This window comes from Canis lupus, chromosome 16 (assembly GCF_048164855.1).
Source record: "Canis lupus baileyi chromosome 16, mCanLup2.hap1, whole genome shotgun sequence".
Lineage (NCBI taxonomy): Eukaryota > Metazoa > Chordata > Mammalia > Carnivora > Canidae > Canis > Canis lupus.
The window spans coordinates 36078850-36099156 of NC_132853.1; the positions used below are offsets into that span (position 1 = coordinate 36078850).

At 42.8% G+C, this 20307-nt stretch overlaps 1 protein-coding gene and 1 long non-coding RNA gene across 8 annotated transcripts in view; one reads left to right on the plus strand and one right to left on the minus strand.

The window, feature by feature from the left end:
- The window catches only part of CALCOCO2 (calcium binding and coiled-coil domain 2), a 27737-nt gene extending 16526 nt beyond the window's left edge, over positions 1 to 11211 (minus strand). For 5 of the 7 annotated variants that reach the window (XR_012008911.1, XR_012008910.1, XR_012008912.1 and 2 more), the window contains exons 1-2: positions 11075 to 11211; positions 3764 to 3953 (exon numbers count right to left, since the gene is read on the minus strand). Coding sequence is in view for 3 of the 7 variants with exons in the window: in XM_072780210.1 (XP_072636311.1) it covers positions 3764 to 3943 (180 nt within the window). In the remaining 4 variants the exon portion in view is untranslated. Of the gene's footprint in view, positions 1 to 3763; positions 3954 to 10974 lie in introns of all 7 variants that reach the window. The other 2 variants (XM_072780211.1, XM_072780212.1) reach the window with 2 other exon arrangements.
- On the plus strand, positions 10780 to 14606 carry LOC140606581 (uncharacterized). Its single transcript, XR_012008913.1, has 2 exons — positions 10780 to 12846; positions 14331 to 14606. It is a non-coding gene; the product is annotated as an uncharacterized lncRNA (long non-coding RNA).
- Positions 14607 to 20307: the final 5701 nt, after the last annotated feature.

The window sequence follows — 20307 nt, forward strand, 5'->3', positions numbered from 1 at the left end:
AACAAGCAGGGGGAGCGGGAGCAGAGGGAGAAACAAGCTCCCCTCTGAGGAGGGAGCCAGATGCAGGGCTTGATCTCAAGACCCTGGGATCATTACCTGAGCCGAAGGCAGACAGTTAACCAACTGAGCCACCCAGGCGCTCCAGAAAAAATTTTTAAAGTGATCTCTACACTCAATGTGGGGCTTCAACTCACAACCCCAAGATTAAGGGTTGCTCAGCTCCACTGACTAAGCCAGTCAGGCACCCTGAACATACAACTCTTGATCTCAGGGTTATGAGTATGAGCCCCATGTATGATGTGGAGTTTACTTAAAATTAAATAGAAGGGTGCCTGGGTGGCTCAGTATATCATCCAACTCTTGATAACCCTGCAGTCATGATTGCAGGGTTGTGGGATCAGGCCCTGCATTGGGCTCTGTGCTCCGCATGTGGTCTGCTTGAGATTCTCTCTCTCCCTCTGCCCCTCCTCATGCATGCTCTCTCTCTAAAATAAATAAAATCTTTTATTTTTTTTTAATTTTTATTTATTTATGATAGTCACACAGAGAGAGAGAGAGAGAGAGGCAGAGACACAGGCAGAGGGAGAAGCAGGCTCCATGCACTGGGAGCCTGACGTGGGATTCGATCCCGGGTCTCCAGGACCGCGCCCTGGGCCAAAGGCAGGCGCCAAACCACTGCGCCACCCAGGGATCCCCAATAAAATCTTTTAAAAAAGAGAAAGAGAGAGACTATTCTATAAGAATACCAGGTGAGCTTTCCAAGGGAGATACGAAAGACAACATTTTATAATCAACTCTTAATTCTCTAATTTACCATCTGTTGTTCATATGAATTCAGCAGAGTAGGAAAAAAAGAAGAGGTTTAGGAATCAAATAGGGATCTCTGGGTGGTGCAGCGGTTTAGCGCCTGCCTTTGGCCCAGGGCGTGATCCTGGAGAGCCAGGATCGAATCCCACGTCGGGCTCCCGGTGCATGGAGCCTGCTTCTCCCTCTGCCTTTGTCTCTGCCTCTCTCTCTCTGTGACTATCATAAATAAATAAAAAATTAAAAAAAAAAAGGAATCAAACAAATGTTCACCATTTACTCACTGGGAGACCTTGGGAAAGTCACCATCTTGAGTAATTCATTTTATTCATCTGTGCACAAGAGATAACACTCCCTGAGGGTGCTGCTATGCTGTGAGGCTCAGTTAGAAAACACACATACTCATGTATGCAAGCATGCATAAAACCTAATCAAAAACCTTGCACATCATATGTTCTCAAAAAGTTTGTATTCTCTTCATTATTCTTTTTTTTTTTTTTAAATATTTTATTTATTTATTCATGATAGGCACACAGAGAGAGGCAGAGACAGAAGCAGGCTCCATGCAGGGAGCCCGATGTGGGACTCGATCCCGGGACTCTAGGATCATGCCTGGACCGAAGGCAGGTGCCAAACCGCTGAGCCACCCAGGGATCCCCCTCTCTTCATTATTCTTAAAACTTTCTTTCAGGCTGGGTAGCTGTTCAAATCAATAATAGCTTTATGGACAATGAACATGAGAGGCCATTTTTTGTATTAATGGTTTTCTTTATGGAGTCATGGTCATACCTCTGAGATGCATGAAGCATTCCAAATATAGATGCAGTTTTCAAAAATGTTTTTAAACATTTGTTAGTAAAAATCATAATATTTTCATTTGGTTTATGTCAAGTCCTCACTGGAAGTTGCTGCATCCTTGGAGAATACAAACAGTCTAGGCTAAACAGAACTATAACTGTGTTGCAAAAAAAAAAAAAAAAAAAAAAAAAAGTTACAGATTACATTTCAAAGGCAAATAAACAATTTTCTAATTGTCCTCTTTTAAAATAATCCATATCTGCACTGTCCAGAATGACAGCCATGAGCCACATGAGAACATTTAAATTTAAGTTAATTTTAGTTAATTCATTAGCTACGTTTTTTTTTTTTTTTTTTTTTTTTTCATTAGCTACGTTTTAAGTGCTCAATAACTACATGTGGCTAGAGGCCACTGTACTGGACAGTGAAGGTACAGCTCCATAGTAGAAAGTTCTACTGGACAGCTTTGCTACACATGGGGAGGAATTCTCTTTTCCAAAATAGGAAACACTCGGTATGTCAGTTTTCTGTGTCAGGACATTCTTTAGTCTAATGATTCAGTATCTGCAGTCTCAGGAGGTATCCTGATACTTGCCAGTGTCTCTCTGGTTGTCTACTACCCTGCCTCTAAATGCCAGCTTCCATGGCCCCATCATTTAGCTTGGAATTCCAAACAATTAAGGAAAAGTAACTCTATGAGGATTGTGAATAAGCATCAGCTCCTTCACAGTGCAGTCAAGAATGATGTCTGATTTCAGGATAAACAACATTGGCAAATAAGCATATGACATACTGAAGTGTCAAAACAAAGGTCACTTACGTTGGAATTCAGCAGTGTAGATTACTTATATTTGACCTTTATTTCCTGTCTCTGGATATAATAGGAATATCTGTCATTATGTGTGTGTGTGTGTGTGTGTGTGTGTGTGTGTGTGTGTGATGGGAGAGAGAGACACACAGATGGGGGGAGAATGGAAGGTAGAGAATAAGTTGATTATAATAAAAAAAAAGTACTATTTCTGTACTTTAACTGGAAGGGTATTAGGGACCTCAGAAAATTTCTATGCCTGGAAATCTTTACAAAGAAGCAAATCATACTTATTCAGGAACAAACCTCTTGGACGCACGGTGTCAAACCAGGTAACTTCTCAACATCCCTTTTAGGTATGTAATACTCATATTGAACAAATTGAACACTCTTCTAAGTAAGAAAGTAACGTTTAAGGTCACAGAAATTACCTAAGGAGCCACTCACCAACTCACAGATGAATATTTCAAAATAAGATAAATTTAAAATATTTACATTTGGTCTTTGAAAGCATAATAAAACTTGGAGGGCTATAGGATTTGCCATATTGGCTTGCAACTGAAATTAAAACTTGAGTCCCTGGGATCCCTGGGTGGCGCAGAGGTTTGGCGCCTGCCTTTGGCCCAGGGCGTGATCCTGGAGACCCGGGATCGAATCCCACGTCGGGCTCCCGGTGCATGGAGCCTGCTTCTCCCTCTGCCTGTGTCTCTGCCTCCCTCTCTCTCCCTGTGTGACTATCATAAATAAAAAATAAATAAATAAAAATAAAAAAAACTTGAGTCCCATAGCACATGCTGGTGTGTGAATGGGAGTTTAGTTTAGGATTTTAAAATTGGCAAGGGGCACCTGGGTGGCTCAGTTGGTTAAGTGTCTGCCTTCAGCTAAGGTCATGATCCCAAGGTCCTGGGATCGAGCCCTGTATCAGGCTCCCTGTGCAGCAGAGAGCCTATTTCTCCCTCTCTGTCCACTGCTCCCCCTGCTCATGCTCTCTGTCAAACAAATAAGTAAAAATCTTAAAAAAAATTTTTTTTTAAAATTTGGCCAAAAAAGGGGGTGGGGCGGGGAGAGGAGGGCACCTGGGTGGCTCAGTTGGTTAAGTGTCTGACTTCAGCTCAGGTCATAATCTCACAGTCCTGGGACTGAGCCCTGCACTGGACTCCTCACTCAACAGGGAGTCTGCTTATCCCTCTATCCTCCCCCCGCATGCCACATCCTACTCTCTCTCTCTCAATAGGTAAAATCTTAAAAAAAATTTAAAAGGCCAGATATAAGACACAAAATGCTTATATTACACAGTCACACACTCAGATAACCTCTAGTTTCCAGTCACTTGGTACTAAAATAACCACTTACTCTAAAGATGCCAATCCAATCCTTTCGACGGGGAATGAAATGCTGGGTGAGCGTGTAATAGCATGTGACATCCCCTCCAGGGACATAGAACTTCTCCACACTGTTAAAGATGACCTGAGAGAAATGACAATGATCCAGCAAGACAGCTGACGTGGGGGGATCTTCTACTGTCTCATCCATGGTGGGCGTCCTGTTATGAGATACAGGATAAAATAAAGCTCAGACAGTGTTGTCTGAAATGTTGGGAGATTTCTGGGCTCTCACCCAGGGAACATTCCATTGGAGGCAAGTCAGGAAAAGCAAAGGCCTGACAAGGACTGAGATCATACCACTTGCTTTCTGTTTCACTTTGAGCCATTTTGTATTCATAGCTTCCTATGCTCTAAGAACTTTCTAAGAATGTCTTTGATCTCCACCACAGGCACCACCGCCCTCATGTACCTTTATTCTCTGTTTATAGCTTGTTTGTTCCACTTTTTCTAAATGCCTTAAATAAGTAAGGCAGGCTAGAAGAAAATAACCTGAGCTGGGAATGGTATGACCTAGAGTCTAGATTTTTCATCCCACAAGTCCTGTGACTTTTGGAACATCAATTTCTCTAGATTTCAGTTTCTTCATTCAGTTACATTTATAATTATCAAGTCTTTGCATGTATGTATTAAGGCATTCTGCTAGGAGCTGGGTGTGAGTGCAGAAGAAAGGTAGGGTTGAGAGCAGATTATTTGACAGGCACCGATGACAAGCATGGGTTCTGAAACCCGAACAGTGAAGTTCAAATTCTAGCCTCACCACCCATTAAATGCATGAGCTTAAGCAACACACTTAAATCAGCTGGGCTCAATGCCTGTTCCCTCACCTGTAAAATAGGGCTATTAACACCTACATCATTTTTTTTTTTAACATTAACTGAAATAATGCAAAATCTGCAGGCCTTAACTCACTACTTGCCATATAGTCACACAAAGTAGAAATATGTAGAATGATAGAATAAAGTACTAGCAGAGTCTGCAAGAAGGGCTTGCCAGATATTAGTGATTTTCTTAATATTGTGGAGTGTTTTGTTTTCTGGTATAGTCTGTGCCCTCAGAAGGGTTCCATAGCAACATGGTAGTTAAATGAGAAAACAAGTGACTGACAAATAGATGGAATCAGTGCAAAATACTCTTGGGTTCAAAGGAGGGAGAGATGCAACTGGCTAGGAAAATGGAGAAGAGCTCTGAGGAGTGAGTAGAGTCCTGCATAAGCCCTCAAGGAAGATGAGCCTTTAGGCTTGGGGGTGAAGAAATTCCAGGTGAAGGAAATGGCATGCATAAAAGCAACAGAAGAGAGAAATGCTCCGTTTGGAGGACAGCAAGCAAGTTGGATCCCTATTTAAAACACTGGGGATATAACCTGTATTTCACTTTTGCAGGTCACAATACAGATAAAATGTGATCAAGGATGGCAAACTATTTGGGAGATAAAAACAATATAGAAAAGAAACAAAGTCTTTCAAATTGTTGGGATCTGACACTTCCTGCCTCTCAAAAGTCACCACTCCATCTTCTAAATGTTCCCCAGGTCTAACACTTAGTGAATCCATGATCCTCAACCTAGGGTTTCATTGGGAAATGGAAACAATATTGTAGCTGTACACAGCAGATGAAGGAGAGCTGTATGAAGGAGAGCTGCATGACTACTATATGATACCTTATACATTTGGGTTGTATACAAAAGATTGTATACATTCAATTTCTGAAAATAAGTACAATAACCAAAAAACACAGCCCTTCTAGTCCTGCCTGGTCCTATTTATTTCCTGATTTTATTTTCAACTCTGAACAACCAGGCCTCTTCTTCCAACTCCTCCAGTAGTCAATTTTTTCACAAGAGAAGGCAAGGGGACTTTGGTGGCACTGAACTATTCTTGGGATTGAGTTAAGGAAGTAAGAAATGTATTGGCTTTCTGGGTTGTGGCACAGTTTAGCCACATCCTTAACCTCAAACCTCAGATCAGTTTTTCTCAGGAAAAGGGAGGTCACACTCCAGTCTAGGTCAGAACTAGTTCCTCATGATAAGCTGTTGTCTGTGTGATCTCTTGGATGCTATGGGAGGGTGGGAAGGGAGGTTTCTCAGCTTGCAGACCCCTCTCTTTCCTAGGGGTCTCAAGTCATACTGAGGCCAGCATATCCTCTCTGTCCTCAGCCTGGAGTAGCATTTATGAGCTTGTAAAATAATTTAATCTGTTGTCTGTGGATCATAAAGAACACTCAGGTAAGAGTGGCTTCAGGGCCTATCTCTCAATTAACCTAAGTACTCAACTCTCTTTTACTTCATAACACTATCACCCCTGTATATACAACATAATGTCTAGCCCAGAGTAATTGCTGATTAACTATTCACTGAGTAAGTGAAATGAAATGCATGTGATTCATCAAAAAGTGAAAGGAAGGGGGGGCTTTGTAGGTAAACAATGGTTTGAATGACCATGGGGCTAATTCTTTTTTTTAAGCCCTACTCTTAATTTGTTGGATACCTTAGAGGAGCTGCTGTTTCTCAGCTTTCTTTTTCTAAAATAGGATGAAAAGATGATAATCTCCAAGTGCAATATCAATTCTTGGTATGGCTGGTTCAGCTGGCATAGCTGGTTCAAGTGGCATGGTGCCAAAAAAACAAAAGGCACAGATTTGATTTCCTTAAGGACCCATAAAATTCACACTCCATTACCCACCTTCTACACTCAAACTCCGGCAAGCTGTTTTGCAAATGGATGTTACTCTGAAAGGCAAGACCAGCCAAAGGTATGAGGGCTTCGTACACCCTCTTTCCTACTAGAAAAACAATCTATAAGTTCATGAACAGAACACTGGAGAAAGGACAGTATGTGTACACACATGCGTGCATGCACACATACACACACACAAATACACAAGAATTCATGTTCTGAGGCTTGAGTTTACATATAGCCAGTGGAAACTAGCTCTTTAAAAATATTTTTTTTAATTTATTCATGAGAGACACAGAAAGAGAAAGGCAGAGACACAGGCAGACGGAGAAGCAGGGAGCCCGATGTGGGACTCCATCCCAGGACTCCAGGATTATTCCCTGGGCCGAAGGCGCCCCAACCACTGAGCCACCCAGGCATCCCAAGGAAACTAGCCCTTTTCTTTTCTTTCCTTTTTATTTTTTTTATTTTTATTTATTTTTTTTTTTTTTAGCTCTTTTCACTCATACAAACACCTAATCATCTGTCTGGAAAAGTCAACAGTCTTGGTTGGTTCCTTATCAAAAATGTAAGACTCCGTGAAGTTTCCCATTTCAGAGATCTCATCACCAGGACGACCCAGAGGGAACCTAGCGGCTCTCTAGGTATTGGGAACTCAATTGTTCTTGAAACTCTCCTCTGCCAAGACTGGGGAAGGAGCTGAGGAGGTAGGCAGAGTGGAGAACAGCAATGGCTTCACTTCTCTGCTGAAGTGAAGATGGAAGAGGCCGTGAGCATAACCATGATAATCTGACCTGGGTCAGTTAGGAGTTACCTGATTTAACTTTTTCTGCTTTAAAAAGGGGGGGGAGGGGCACCTAGGTGGCTCAGTGGTTGACTGCCTTTGGCTCAGGTCCTGATCCCAGAGTCCTGGGATCAAGTCTAGCTTCAGGCTCCCTGCAGGAAGCCTGCTTCTTCCCTCTGCCTATATCTCTGCCTCTCTCTGTGTGTCTCTCATGAATGAATAAATAAAATCTTTGAAAAACAAAAAAACTTTCTGGAAGGAAGGCATCTACTACTAATTTTTAAGATCAGTGATCCTGTTCAGTAAACCTTTTCCTCTTTCCCAGTGATTAGGTTCCTTGGGAGAACTGGGCTCTGAAATTGGCTAGGGAAATCACCTTGCTGTCAAAGCGGTCCAGAAAGGACTGTTTGTGGAGGGGCCAAAGAGGACATGGAAAGAAAAGCAGAATGATTTAAGCATCAGCTTCCCCTTCTTGAACTCCTCTTCCCACTATAGAACCTCTCCATCATCCACTTATAATTCTGACAATATCCATGAAAGGAAGTAAGAAATAGTAAAAGAGCAAAAGTTAAATTTAGAAGCCTGGAGAACTATGGAGTCATGTAAAAGCAGTGGGATGAATTAGGCCCCATAGAAATCATGGGATTTCCACCTAATTCCCTCCTCCTACCCTCATACCCAAGACTAGCCACATGAGGAGCGAGCAGGGAAAAACAAATAGGAATGTCTAAAAGCAAACCACTGAGTATGGGAAAATAATGCAGAGATTCTACAAACTGTCAGAAGCACTTCACTTGGACTCTGATTTTTCCAGCTCAGTTTCCAAAAGTATTAGTGTCCTCAGAGGATGTATGCAGTAACAGGCAATGTGTTTTAAAATGAGTCCCCTGAACTGGCTTCTGGCTTCTAAGAAAACCTGACACATTTTCATCTAATGAGCTTTTCAAGCCTAATATACTACTCCCATGACTGTTCCATGAGGGCATATATTCTCTTACGTTCTCCTGAAGAAATGAACAGCTAATTCTACTTTTGCTGAGTGAATCTGTAAAGCACACGGATATGCTTTCTAGCAGGAAAATTTTAAAATATTGTAACGTTTCCTGGTTCAGACTCTAACAATGCAAATACGCAACCAAATCAGCTCCCCAATCTTCCTAAAGATTTTTCCCCATGTATGCTGAACCATGAAGAAGACATGCATATTAAAAAAAATAACTAAAGTGAAAGGGAATAGAGGGGAAGGGAGAAGAAATGGGTAGGAAATATCAGAAAGGGAGACAGAAAAAAAAAAAAAAAAAAAAGAAAGGGAGACAGAACATGGAAGACTCCTAACTCTGGGAAATGAACTAGGGGTGGTGGAAGGGGAGGAGGGCCGGGGGTGGGGGGTGACTAGGTGGCGGGCACTGAGGGGGGCACTTGACGGGATGAGCACTGGGTGTTATTCTGTATGTTGGCAAATTGAACACCAATAAAAAATAAATTTATTATTAAAAAAAGAACAGACACTAAGAAAAAAAATAACTAAAGTTCTACTGTAGAGTATGTCTAACAGTTTTACATTAGCCTTTTGTACCAGTGGGCACATATTTAGAGAAATGAAGACTATCAGTATCAGTAGTTCACAGAAGGAAACCAAATGTTCTCAAAGCCAAGAAAGAAATGCAAATCAATTCTTCGTTTGGGAACAGTAAAAAAAAGAGAAGCAAACAAACCCAAACTCTATTTAATTCCTTCATCTTGCTTATGTAACTTTCTAAACTAGTAGCTATTAGCAAAATGGATGATCTGATTTCTATCCCACTCCTCCTGTGTACTGGAAGAGATGCTCAAAACTACCCTTAGAAAACCTGGACAGTGGCAACTATGGCTCCGAGCAAAAGCAAAGATACACAGTCATTGGCCTTCAAATTACTGAACTACTTGCTCTAATTAGAAATTTCCAAGTTCATTCTAGTTCTTTACCTAAAATCTTTCAGAGTGCCTTAGAGAACTTGTAGATCTCCAGGAGGCTTGTAGTACTCCTCATTAACAACTGTTGGGACTGGCTGCCCAGCTTGTTCTAAGCAGGCCCTCAGCCACATCCCACAACAGCCGTGCCAGCAGTACTAGGAAAGGAAAGAAAAACAGCTCTGGGACATGAGATGCAGGCAATAGAAGAAACTGTGTGAAAGCCTCAAAGCTGTGTCCTAAACCTCTATTTACCTTAAGTAAGATGGTACACTTTTTCCTTGAAAGGGGTGACTGTGCTAACCCCTGAAGTGACATGGGTGGTGACAGGGTTCGAAGTGCAGTGGAAAGGGAACAAGGCTAGGAGCCAAGAGACCTGGGTTCTTGTCTTAGTTCTGCCACTAACTAGCTCTGATACCTTGGCCAAGTCGCACTACCTCCTTTTAGGCCTCAGTATCTTCATCAGTAAAATGCATGGATTGGGCTAGAAAATCTCTAAGAAACTTTCCAGCTTTAATGAACCTAGGTGAAGGAAAAAGAGAGTCAAAGGTCATTTTAAGTCTCTCTTTTCATCGAAGGAAATAAGGAACCATGGTATTATATCAACAAGTACAAAGTGTTTAAAGAGCCCTAGATACTATCTGACTTGAAAGATAATACTTCTTGGTGCTATGTATCTCCTACTACCTTTCTTGGGGTCCTTTCTACTCCAGAGCTATCATATCTGCTAAAGGGTAGCGTTTCAGGCAGAAGCCCTTTGAAAATACCTGTGAAAGTGAGTCACCTGGATATTCTCTAATTATGTACCCTACATAATCTACAAAGACCTACTGCATTAGAGTCCTCGGTTTTAAACGGTTTTTGCAACAGGGGGAAGTAAGTTATAATACGTAGCATCTGGGCAGCCTGGGGGGCGGTTCAGCGGTTTAGCGCCGCCTTCAGCCCAGGGCCTGATCCTGGAGATCCAGGATCGAGTCCCACGTCGGGCTCCCTGCATGGAGCCTGCTTCTCCCTCTGCCTGCGTCTCTGCCTCTCTCTCTGTCTCTCTCATGAATAAATAAATAAAATCTTTAAAAAAAAATAATACATAGCATCTGTATCCTTCCACTCAACTCCAGTAATAGCCACTTGTTGGCTTGCACCAGAAGCAAAGAATCCAAGTGATAGAAAAAAGTTAACATGCCCAGGAGGGGTTGAAATTATAATGGGAAAACATCAGCCCCAAGACTAAATTGCTAAATTGGGCTGATTGGTAGCGGTGGGGAGGGGCTCTCGGGAATCAACTGTAAAGCAGAAGGTCATTACACTCCAGCTGCTCTTTCTTCTGCCTAGAATATCTCCAATTACAGAAAGCCTCATCTGAAGAAATGGGACTTCAGGGATCAAGCTTACAAACAGGGAAACTGAGGCCAAAGAGAAAGTAACTTGCCTAGGGCTCGCCTCGGCCCCATAGCAGAGATGCTGAAGCCTCAAGGACAGGGATTAAGGAACTACCAAGATCTCTGCCCGTTGGGGGGAGGGGAGTGAGAAGACGGGGGTGGGGGTGGGGTTGACGCCGTGACGTCAAGACACCGACTCGCGTCAGAGGGGGTCCCTTCTACTCAAGGAGCCTGCCACCCGGCCACAAGCACCGAAACTCTGCGTTCCTAGGGAGAAAACTGCCCCTCAACCCTCCAGGGCCGGGGAAGGAGCTCCAGGGGCTCCATGACGCCACTCACACTTTACTGTCACCCTAGAAAGATGGAAGGAAGCGAAAACCGAAACCAGTCGCACCTCTGCCTCCCAAGGTCCTTTCTGAGGAGTGAAAGTCTGAATTTGGAGAACCCAAAGGCCCAAATGCCCCTAATTGCCTTCTTATACCCCAGGGACTCACCGGGGGTAGCAGCCGGCGTCGGCGCAACAGCAACAGGGCAGGGCAAGGGGCGGGGCGGAGCTAAAAACCCAGGGGAGAGCCCATCCCGTATGGTCCCGCCTACCACGTCACAACGGCTGCCAAGCACCGCCCCGCCGCGGTGCCTGCTGGGACTTGTAGTACTCAGGTGCTGGGCTCCAGGGCTGCTCAGCTGCACTAGGTGGTTTTCTCCCGTCCAGAACAGCAATCTCACCCCAAGGAGCCTATTTCTTCCCCTAGAAGGAGTCGTTTACTTGTACAAAAATCACAGAATTTTCTTTCAGTCCTGAACGAGAAAAGGCCATTGAGAGGTCATCTTAATTTTCTTCTGCCTCTACATACCACTTCACTAAGAGTCTTATAGATGAGACCCCTTTTTGCATTTAATCATCCTTCCGTCAGCCCCTGAAGGAGACCCAGCAGTCTCCCTGGGTGTCCCAGTTTCTGTGTTTCATCACCCACCCCCCTTTTTAAAAAAGAATTTATTCATGAGAGACACAAAGAGAGGCAGAGACATAGGCAGAGGGAGAAGCAGGCTCCCTGCAGGGAGCCTGATGTGGGGCTTGATCCCAGGACCCTGACGTTTCACCACTGAGCAACCCTATACTCTCACCATTCCCGTTCTATAAAGAAATTATTTTTTTTTAACGTGAATTTTGTCAAGGTCCTATTCTTCCTAATTGCAGTGTAAAAAATAAACTCGAACTCAGAATCCTGCTAAGTCACTTTAGAGGAGATTCCTCACCCTTGATAATTGATCAATCCCTGGCCTGTCTTTAGCAAGAATCCTGTTAAGTCAGTTCAGCAGGAATCCCCCCTCCCCCACCTTTGATGTCTCCTCTTAGTAATTTTCCAACTTCTTGACCTTATTGTATTTGGAGTTGAGTGCAATCTCCTCTATTATAACATCCCTATGGCAATACTCCTGGATAAAGTTTCTCTTACTGGTTTAACAAGTGTCAGAATAATTATTTAAGACCTGCCATGCTATCTATGGCTGGTTAAATTTAGAAGTGCCTCTTCTGCAAGGAGTAGCATTCTTCTAAATCTGGAAAGAAACTTTTCTATGCAGTCTAACTAGGGAGTTTACACCTCTGAAGACACTTTACGTTTCATGCAGGAGGTTGAGCATTCCTTACACTGCCTTACCACAAAACGGGTGGCATTCAACTGAGAATGGTTGGCAGGGAAATAATATGTAAACCAGGGACTGGGGTATTTCTTGAAAGTTCAATCACCTTCTGTGTTACCAAATTATGCTCTTTCATTTTAAGCTCTGCCCACAGGGATAAGTGCCCTCAGTATCTGGATACATCTTTAATTTTCCTTACTAGCTTTTAAAAAAGCTGTTAGAATTGACATCCCCTACACCCACACACCTTAACATCCATCTTAACACAACTATTTCATGGCACCTTTGCCTGGATGTTAAAAATGCAAATGAAATCGTTGTGCATTTCTGGAGTCATCTAAAAGCACCACCAATTTTCTAATAGAAAGCATCACATGATGATAGTTCTATATATTTCAAGACTCTTAGAACCCCTGGCCTCAAAATTCTTGCTTGGCTGTGTCCACCAATCCTAGGCTGTTATATCATGACTCTTATCCTCAACTTTTGCCTCTACTTTCACATTGAAAGATCAACCCCTCCGCCCAAACCAAACTTCAAAGTCTCAATAAATACCACTATTTTGTCCTGCTTCTGAGCTGCTTCTACAACTTTGTCAAGAGAAGTGTTCTTCCTCACTGAGGTAAGAATAATGTCAGTTTTGTCTTTTTTTTTTTTTTAAGATTTTCTTTATTTATTCATGAGAGACACACACAGAGAGAGAGAGAGAGAGGCAGAGACACAGGTGGAGGGAGAAGCAGGCTCCATGCAGGGAGCCCGATGTGGGACTTGATCCCGGGTCTCCAGGATCACGACCTGAGCCAAAGGCAGAAGCTCAACCACTGAGCCACCCAGGCACCCAGTTTTGTCTTTTTAAAAAAGATTTATTTATTTATTTTTTTTAGTGGAGAGAGAGGGATAGAGAGAGAGAGAGAGAAAATCCTGAATCAGACTTCCCACTGAGCATGGAGCCCAACACAGGGCTGGATCCCAGGATCCTCAGGTCATGACCTGAACTGAAATCAAGAGTCAGCTGCTCAATTGACTGAGCTACTCAAGTACCCCTCAGTTTTGTCTTATTGATAGGTTGTTTTGTTGATATTTTGAGAAGTTAACTTTAACAGCATATAATAATAAAAAAAATTAGCCTGATTTATTTCCAATAGGAGTATCAAGGGAGGGCTGCAAGTATAACTATTTATAATTAGATATTGAAGGAATAAGAATTGATATTCAGACTCACAGAGAAGATCCTCCACTTCTATCTTCAAATATTAGGAATGGAGACAGATAAAGACTGAGGCTGGGGGTAGTTATTCTGTACCTGACACAGTGGGTTTTCTCATTTAATCCTTACAACGGAAGCACTTTTATTATCCCCATTTTACAGATGAGACAATTGAGGCTTAGAGATGTAAAGTTACTTGCGCAAGCTCACCTGGCTAGTAAGTGTCATCAGAAGTCTTTGAACCAAGCATTCTGACTCAAGTGACTGTGCTCTTAATCATGAGATTCACTATACTCTTTATGAGAGTTCAGTAATCCATAAGGGAAGACCAGTGCATAAATGAGTATGAAGCCACATGATAGTAGCTTTATAGGAGGAATTTACACAGTGCTGAGGTAGCATTAAATTAGTTTTTCCTAAGGGCAAGAAGGAAGGTTTCAAAAAAGGTGTTAGAGAAAAAATTATTCTGAAGCCTTTTAAAACAATAAGGAAAACTTTATTTGGGACTATTGCAATAGGAACATTACAAAAGGGGAGAGAGATTGTGCTCAGTTCCAAAAACAATAAGGACAAGTGGGAATTTACAGCCATCAAGGAGGCTGAGGGAGTCACTGGGTAGAAATTTACTAAGAGGAGATATGAAGAATGGGGGATTCTTGCTAAACTGATTTAATAGGATTGTTGCTGAAGGCAGGTTAGGGATTGATCAGATATCAAGAATAAGGATTCTCTCTCTAAATAAGCTGATTTAGGATTTTTGCTGAAATTAGACTTGAAAGAGAACTTCAACTACCTCCATTTTGACCTCAGTCTGTACTTTCTTTCTTTTTTATTTATTTTTTTTTTTTAGTCTGTACTTTCTAATTAAGTTCTCTTTTCTCACCTATCTCTTAACTCAGGCAAAAGACCCTGCAGGCAAAACATCTCCTGCTCTGAAACTACCCCCTGAAGCAACAAAGATTGCCCTGAGCCAGCAGGACTCCAAAAGACCAACTCCAAGACAGTGATAGACCTGACCTTTACTGCCCACCTGTTTGAACCCACTGACCTTTGTCCCACATTTTCCTCGTAGAAACTGCAAGTATTTTCAGCACTTCACAGACGGTCTTTGAGACTGTCTACTGTCTTCCCGTGTTGGCCTCCCTGAAATAAATTCCTTTCTTGTTTCTCTGTGATTCGTCTCTCTGCCTTTAGACTTTGTCAGTGGTGAGGGGCAGAACCTGGTCTGTTTGGGGCTCCCATAGCCAGGTGCCCTTGCACCCTGTGCCCCAGCTACAGACTTGGCAAGGACAGACATAGAAGCTCACGGTTGAAGCCTAGTCAAAAAAGGGCTCAGGGATGCCTGGGTGGCTCAGTGGTTGAGCGTCTGCCTTTGACTCAGGGCGTGATCCTGGAGTCCCTGGATCGAGTCCCACATCGGGCTCCCTGCATGGAGCCTGCTTCTCCTTCTGCCTGTGTCTCTGCCTCTCTCTCTGTGTCTCTCATGAATAAATAAAAATCTTTAAAAAGGGGGGGGGGGAGCTCAGAGGAACCTAAATCACTAAAGTTTGGTCAAGAGAGAGTCTTTGTCAAAGGAGACATATGATTTATTTGAGTAACAAGCTTGGCCAGCAGAAAAAGGGATGGGAGAGAAATTTTACATGGAGGGAGGGAGTAGTCATCTACAGTAGTGCTGTCCAGTAGAATTCTCTGCAGCGATGGAAATGCTTACTATTTGCACTATCTGACCTGGTAACCACTAATCATATGTGACTATCAAGCACTTGAAATGTGGCTATTGCAACTGCAAACTGGGTTTTTTATGGAGTTTCGATTTATTTATTTATTTATTTATTTATTTATTTATTTATTTATTTAACAAGAGAAAATCAGATTTAATAGCATACATGTGTACCTATGGGGAACCTGCACAGACATGGAAATTCCCTATCAAACTGAAATTTTGTTTTTCAAAAAGATTTCGTTTATTTATTTTAGACAGAGAGAGAGGGCAAGCAGGAGGAGGGAGTGAGGAGCAGGGAGGGAAAGAATCCCAAGCAGACTCTTTCCTAAGCATGAGCCTGACTTAGGGCTTGATCTCACTACCCTGAGATCATGACCTGAGCCGAAATCAAGAGTCTGATGCTTAACCGAGCCACCCAGGTGCCCCTCAAACTGAAATTTAAATCGACATATTTGATCACTGTCCTAGCTGGTACAGATCTACAGCATCTGGGTGACAGGGGTGTGGACTATGGGAAAGAGAAGAGGAAGGCAGCTGTAGGCTACCAGGTGTCCAAGCAACAGCAGCTGCTTACTTTTTACCTCTGCCCTCAGCTTCAACCCTGCCCAGCTCTACTCAGTAGCAATGACTCTGGCCTTTGGACTCTCAGCTCTATGAAAGAGGAGGATGAGAGAAATGTTTTCCTTGAAGCTCACTGTCTCTGTAACCACCTAAAACTCTGCAATTGGATACCTTATAAAGTATAGAAAGCTTCTATGTCCCGGTTTGAGAAGGAGAAGGATTGAATAATCATTGGAAAGAAGGAGAATACTAATGAGGTTGGGATGCTGTCAGGCTTTCACCATACGCAGGTCAAGTATGGTATTTTATGGGGTACCTGGGTGGCTCAGTGGTTGAGCGTTTGCTTTTGGCTAAGGTCATGATCCTGGGGTCCTAGGATTGAGTCCTGCATTTGGGCTCCCCATGGAAAGCCTGCTTCTCCCTCTGCCTATGTCTCTGCCTCTCTCTGTGTTTTTCATGAATAAATAAATAAAAATTTAAAAAGAAGTATGGTGTTTCATAAACGTCTGGAGTAACCAGACCTAGGTATGCCTCATATTAACCCCATGTTTCTTTGTTTCTTTCTTTCTCTTAAAATAGTTTATTCATTTATTTGTCAGAAAGAGAGAGAGAGATTAAAAAAAAAAAGAAAGAAAGAGAGAGAGAGAGCACAAGTAGAGGGAGTAGCAGGTAGAGGAAGAAGCAGATTCCCCACCGAGCAAGGAGCCTGATGTGGGACTTGATCCCAGGATCCCAGATCATGGCCCCAGCCAAAGGCAGACACCCAACCGAGCCACCCAGGTGTTCCTAACCCCATGGTTTCTAGAATGTATGGGCAAACCAAGTGACCTATTAAACACTGCAGGGGATGTTAATATTTAAAGGTGCTTTGCAGTGGTCCCTGTAAGAATTTTAGAGGGCTATCTTTGTTTTAAAAAATTACACTGGGCAGCCCGGGTGGCTCAGTGGTTTAGCACTGCCTTCAGCCCAAGGTGTGATCCTTGGAGACCCAGGACTGAGTCCCATGTCGGGCTCCCTGCATGGAGGCTGCTTCTCCCTCTGCTTGTGTCTCTGCCTCTCTCTCTTTCTCATGAATAAATAAATAAAATCTTTTTTAAAATTACACTAAATAAAGTAAAATTAAAAAAGAGAGTGAGAGAGAGACATTTCATAATACCACCCATATTTTCAAAATTGTTCTCTATAGAGAAAAATGTAGGACACCTTTCCTTGATTAGCTGACTTAAACTGATTCTATGGGAATTATTTTACAACTCTGTAAATTGTAGGTAACTGATAGGCAAGGAATTCCTGCTCGGTCTGATAGAGGTTTGACTATTTTCCCTCCTTTCCTTGTGTGTGTGTGTGTGTGGGGGGGGGGGGGAAACAGTTTTGTATCCTCTTACAATTTCTTTCAACATTCATTTTCTCAAATTGTGCTGCCTTTTTGGAACCAGCTGAACATCTGACTATCTGACCAGTTCCCTTACTGACTGAGTTACATAAAATCTTTAACATGTGTACATTTTCATATCTGGAAGAGAGTCATGATTTGCCCCCTTTTGGGGAAAATTCTCTTAACATTTCTTTCAGTTTTTTTTTTTTAAAGATTTATTTATTTATTCATTCAGAGAGAGAGATAGGCGGAGAAACAGGCAGAGGGAGAAGCAGGCTCCGTGCAGGGAGCCCAACGAGGGACTCAATCCTTAGTCTCTAGGATTACACCCTGGGCTGCAGGCGGCGCCAAACCGCTGCACCACCGGGGCTGCCCTCTTTCAGTTTTTTATGCATACAAATATGTGTTTGACACAATTATAGTCATAGCTTTTACAGTTTTTTTTTCTTACAGCTTTTAGGTCAAACACTTATGTTTATTGGTATAAACTTCCTGATTATTGGTTTCTTTCTTTTTTTTTTTTTTTGGTTTCTTTCTTATTACAATAAGTGATTCTATTATAATTTACTTCACCATTCTCTAACCATTGAATATTTAAATTATTCATTAAATAGTTTTCAAAAAAAAATAAATAAATAGTTTTCAAAAAGCAAAGATTCTATGTGAATTTAACTGCATGTATGTCTGGATTATATATCACTATTTTTTTTCACCATATAAAATGATATCACTGTGCAAGAAAGAGGACCTCCTATTATTATACTCATTTTGTACACATACATATTGTTTGACCCACCAAAAATAAGTGTTTTTTTTTAAAAGATCTTATTTCTTTATTTAAGAGATAGAGAGAGAGAGAGACAGAGCATGAGCAGAGGAGAGGAGGCAGGAGAGGGAGAAGTAGACTCCCTGCTGAGCAGGGAGCCTGATGATATGATATGGGGCTGGATCCCAGGACCCTGGGATCATGACACTAGCTGAGGGCAGACACTTAACCGACTGAGCCACCCAGGCACCCCCCAAAATAAGTGTTAACAGGAAATGTATGCTCCAAGCTCTTTGAAGATAAACAGGCAACTTTGATCTGATGGCAGAGGGTCCTTCTGCTACACATAGCAGATGTATTAGGGCATGTGTCTGTGTGGTTCCCAAGGCACCCAGAAAACTGCTTTGCACACAGGAGGTGTTCAAGTAATGTGCCTGTGACTTCACATGCAGGAGGGCACTTTTTATGGAACTTGCTTCTAAGATTCACCACACCAAGGAGAGGAAGCCCTGAATACAACTATGAACAGCTCCTTTCAGGGTAAGCTGTTTTCCCCAGAAGGAAAAGGGAAGGATGAGGAAGGACAAGATAATGACAGAAGCCTGGAAGCCCCATTGCTCGTGGACAACTGGCCCCATTCCCAGGGGCTCTGTTGGCCCCATCGATAGATGTCAAAACGGGGGAACTCAAAAGAGGTGCTGAGCAGCAATCTCTGCTTCTATCTCAGCAGTAACAGTAATAAGAGTATGTGAAGGAGGAAGTAGTGGTCTCTGTGAGCCCACTCACTGCAAGGCCTTGGTCAAGCCACTACATTTTTCTGGGCCTCAGTGTCCTCTCCTAAATGCAAGGGAAATACCAGGTTGTAAGAGCTTTTCTGATTTAACCAGAATTCTGATTCTGTGATTGTACATACTTCCACAACACTCCCTCATACCTTACAGACTTTAAAAAAAAAAAATCTGGTATATGAAAATAAAGATCTTCTAGGAATCTTTGTTTCATTTCTACTCCTTAGCCTGTCTCTGGTACATATACCAAGACTTTCAAAAAAAAAAAAAAAAAAAAAAGACTTTCTTTGACTGCACAGACAGAAGCAGGACTCTCTTTTTTTCCCATTAACTACTTAGGGAAAGAGTCCCAAACTGAGAAAAAGAGTCTGTGCATCAACTGTCAGGCAAACAACATTCTGAGGATTTTATTATTATTATTTTAAAGATTTTATTTATTCATGACAGCCACAGAGAGAGGGGCAGGCTTCCTGCGGGGAGCCCGATGCAGGACTCGATCCCAGGACCCCGGGATCATGACCTGAGCCAAAGGTAAACATGCAACAACTGAGCCACTCAGCTGCCCCTTGTTATTGTCTTATTATTTAGACAGGTAGGTGCCTTACGAACAAAAAGACAGTGAAAATAAGTTTCATACCTGTGTCCTATAGTCCTTCTTTCACAGTTTTGCCTGAGTTGGAGCTCAGAGGAGGAGACGTGGTCCCAATTATCTGACTGCTAGAAGGGAGACTCCCAACACACTACCTCAAACTTTCACACCCAGGCCCAGAAAAACCCTCAGTGTTTGCCTCAGGGGTTTTTCTTGTATTTTTTTTCTTTTTGAGATTTATTTATTGGGATCCCTGGTGGCTCAGTGGTTTAGCGCCTGCTTTCGGCCCAGGGCCTGATCCTGGAGTCCGAAGATGGAGTCCTACATTGGTCTTCCCACATGGAGCCTGCTTCTCCTTCTGCCTGTATCTCTGCCTCTCTCTCTCTTTCTGTGTCTCTCATGAATAAATAAATAAAATATTTTTTAAAAAATAAGATTTATTTGGGAGGGAAAGGGGGGATGGAGGGATAGGGAGAATCTTAAGCAGACTCCCCACTGAGCACTGAGCCTCACATTAGCCCCAACCCTGAGATCATGACCTCAGCTGAAATCAAGAGTCAGACACTTAACCAACTGAGCCCCCCAGGTGCCCCAGCCATGGCCTCGGGGATTTTTCTGTTTTGGGTTTGCCTGACACAAATCACTAATGCTTTCTGATTTCCTGGCTGTCACTCTGGCCCTGGAGGGGTGCCTGACAGGATTGAAGCCTGCTTTGCTTTACAGTGGGGGCAGCTCTACTGTTCACCCCATGTTTGTTCCTGTCATCACCCCTGAAAGGACAGGGGTGCCAGGCTCTGGCCTATTAGCTCCTGCAGCAGCCAACCCTCTCATAAATAACCGGTTGTCAAGGATTTTAATGGAAACCCTCTGGAAGCTGTAAATCTTTGTTGCTCTCTCCTGCATCCTTTCCCTCATTTCCATCACAATATCACTCCAGAGGGACCTGAGACCTAAAGCCGGAGCTTGGCAGAGCAGATTGGTAGGACACAAGGGAAAGAAAGAGACGGGATGGGGGAGGGAACAGAGCTGGGACAGTTGGTCTTAGGGAAGCATCTGTTCCCGGCCAGTTGATGA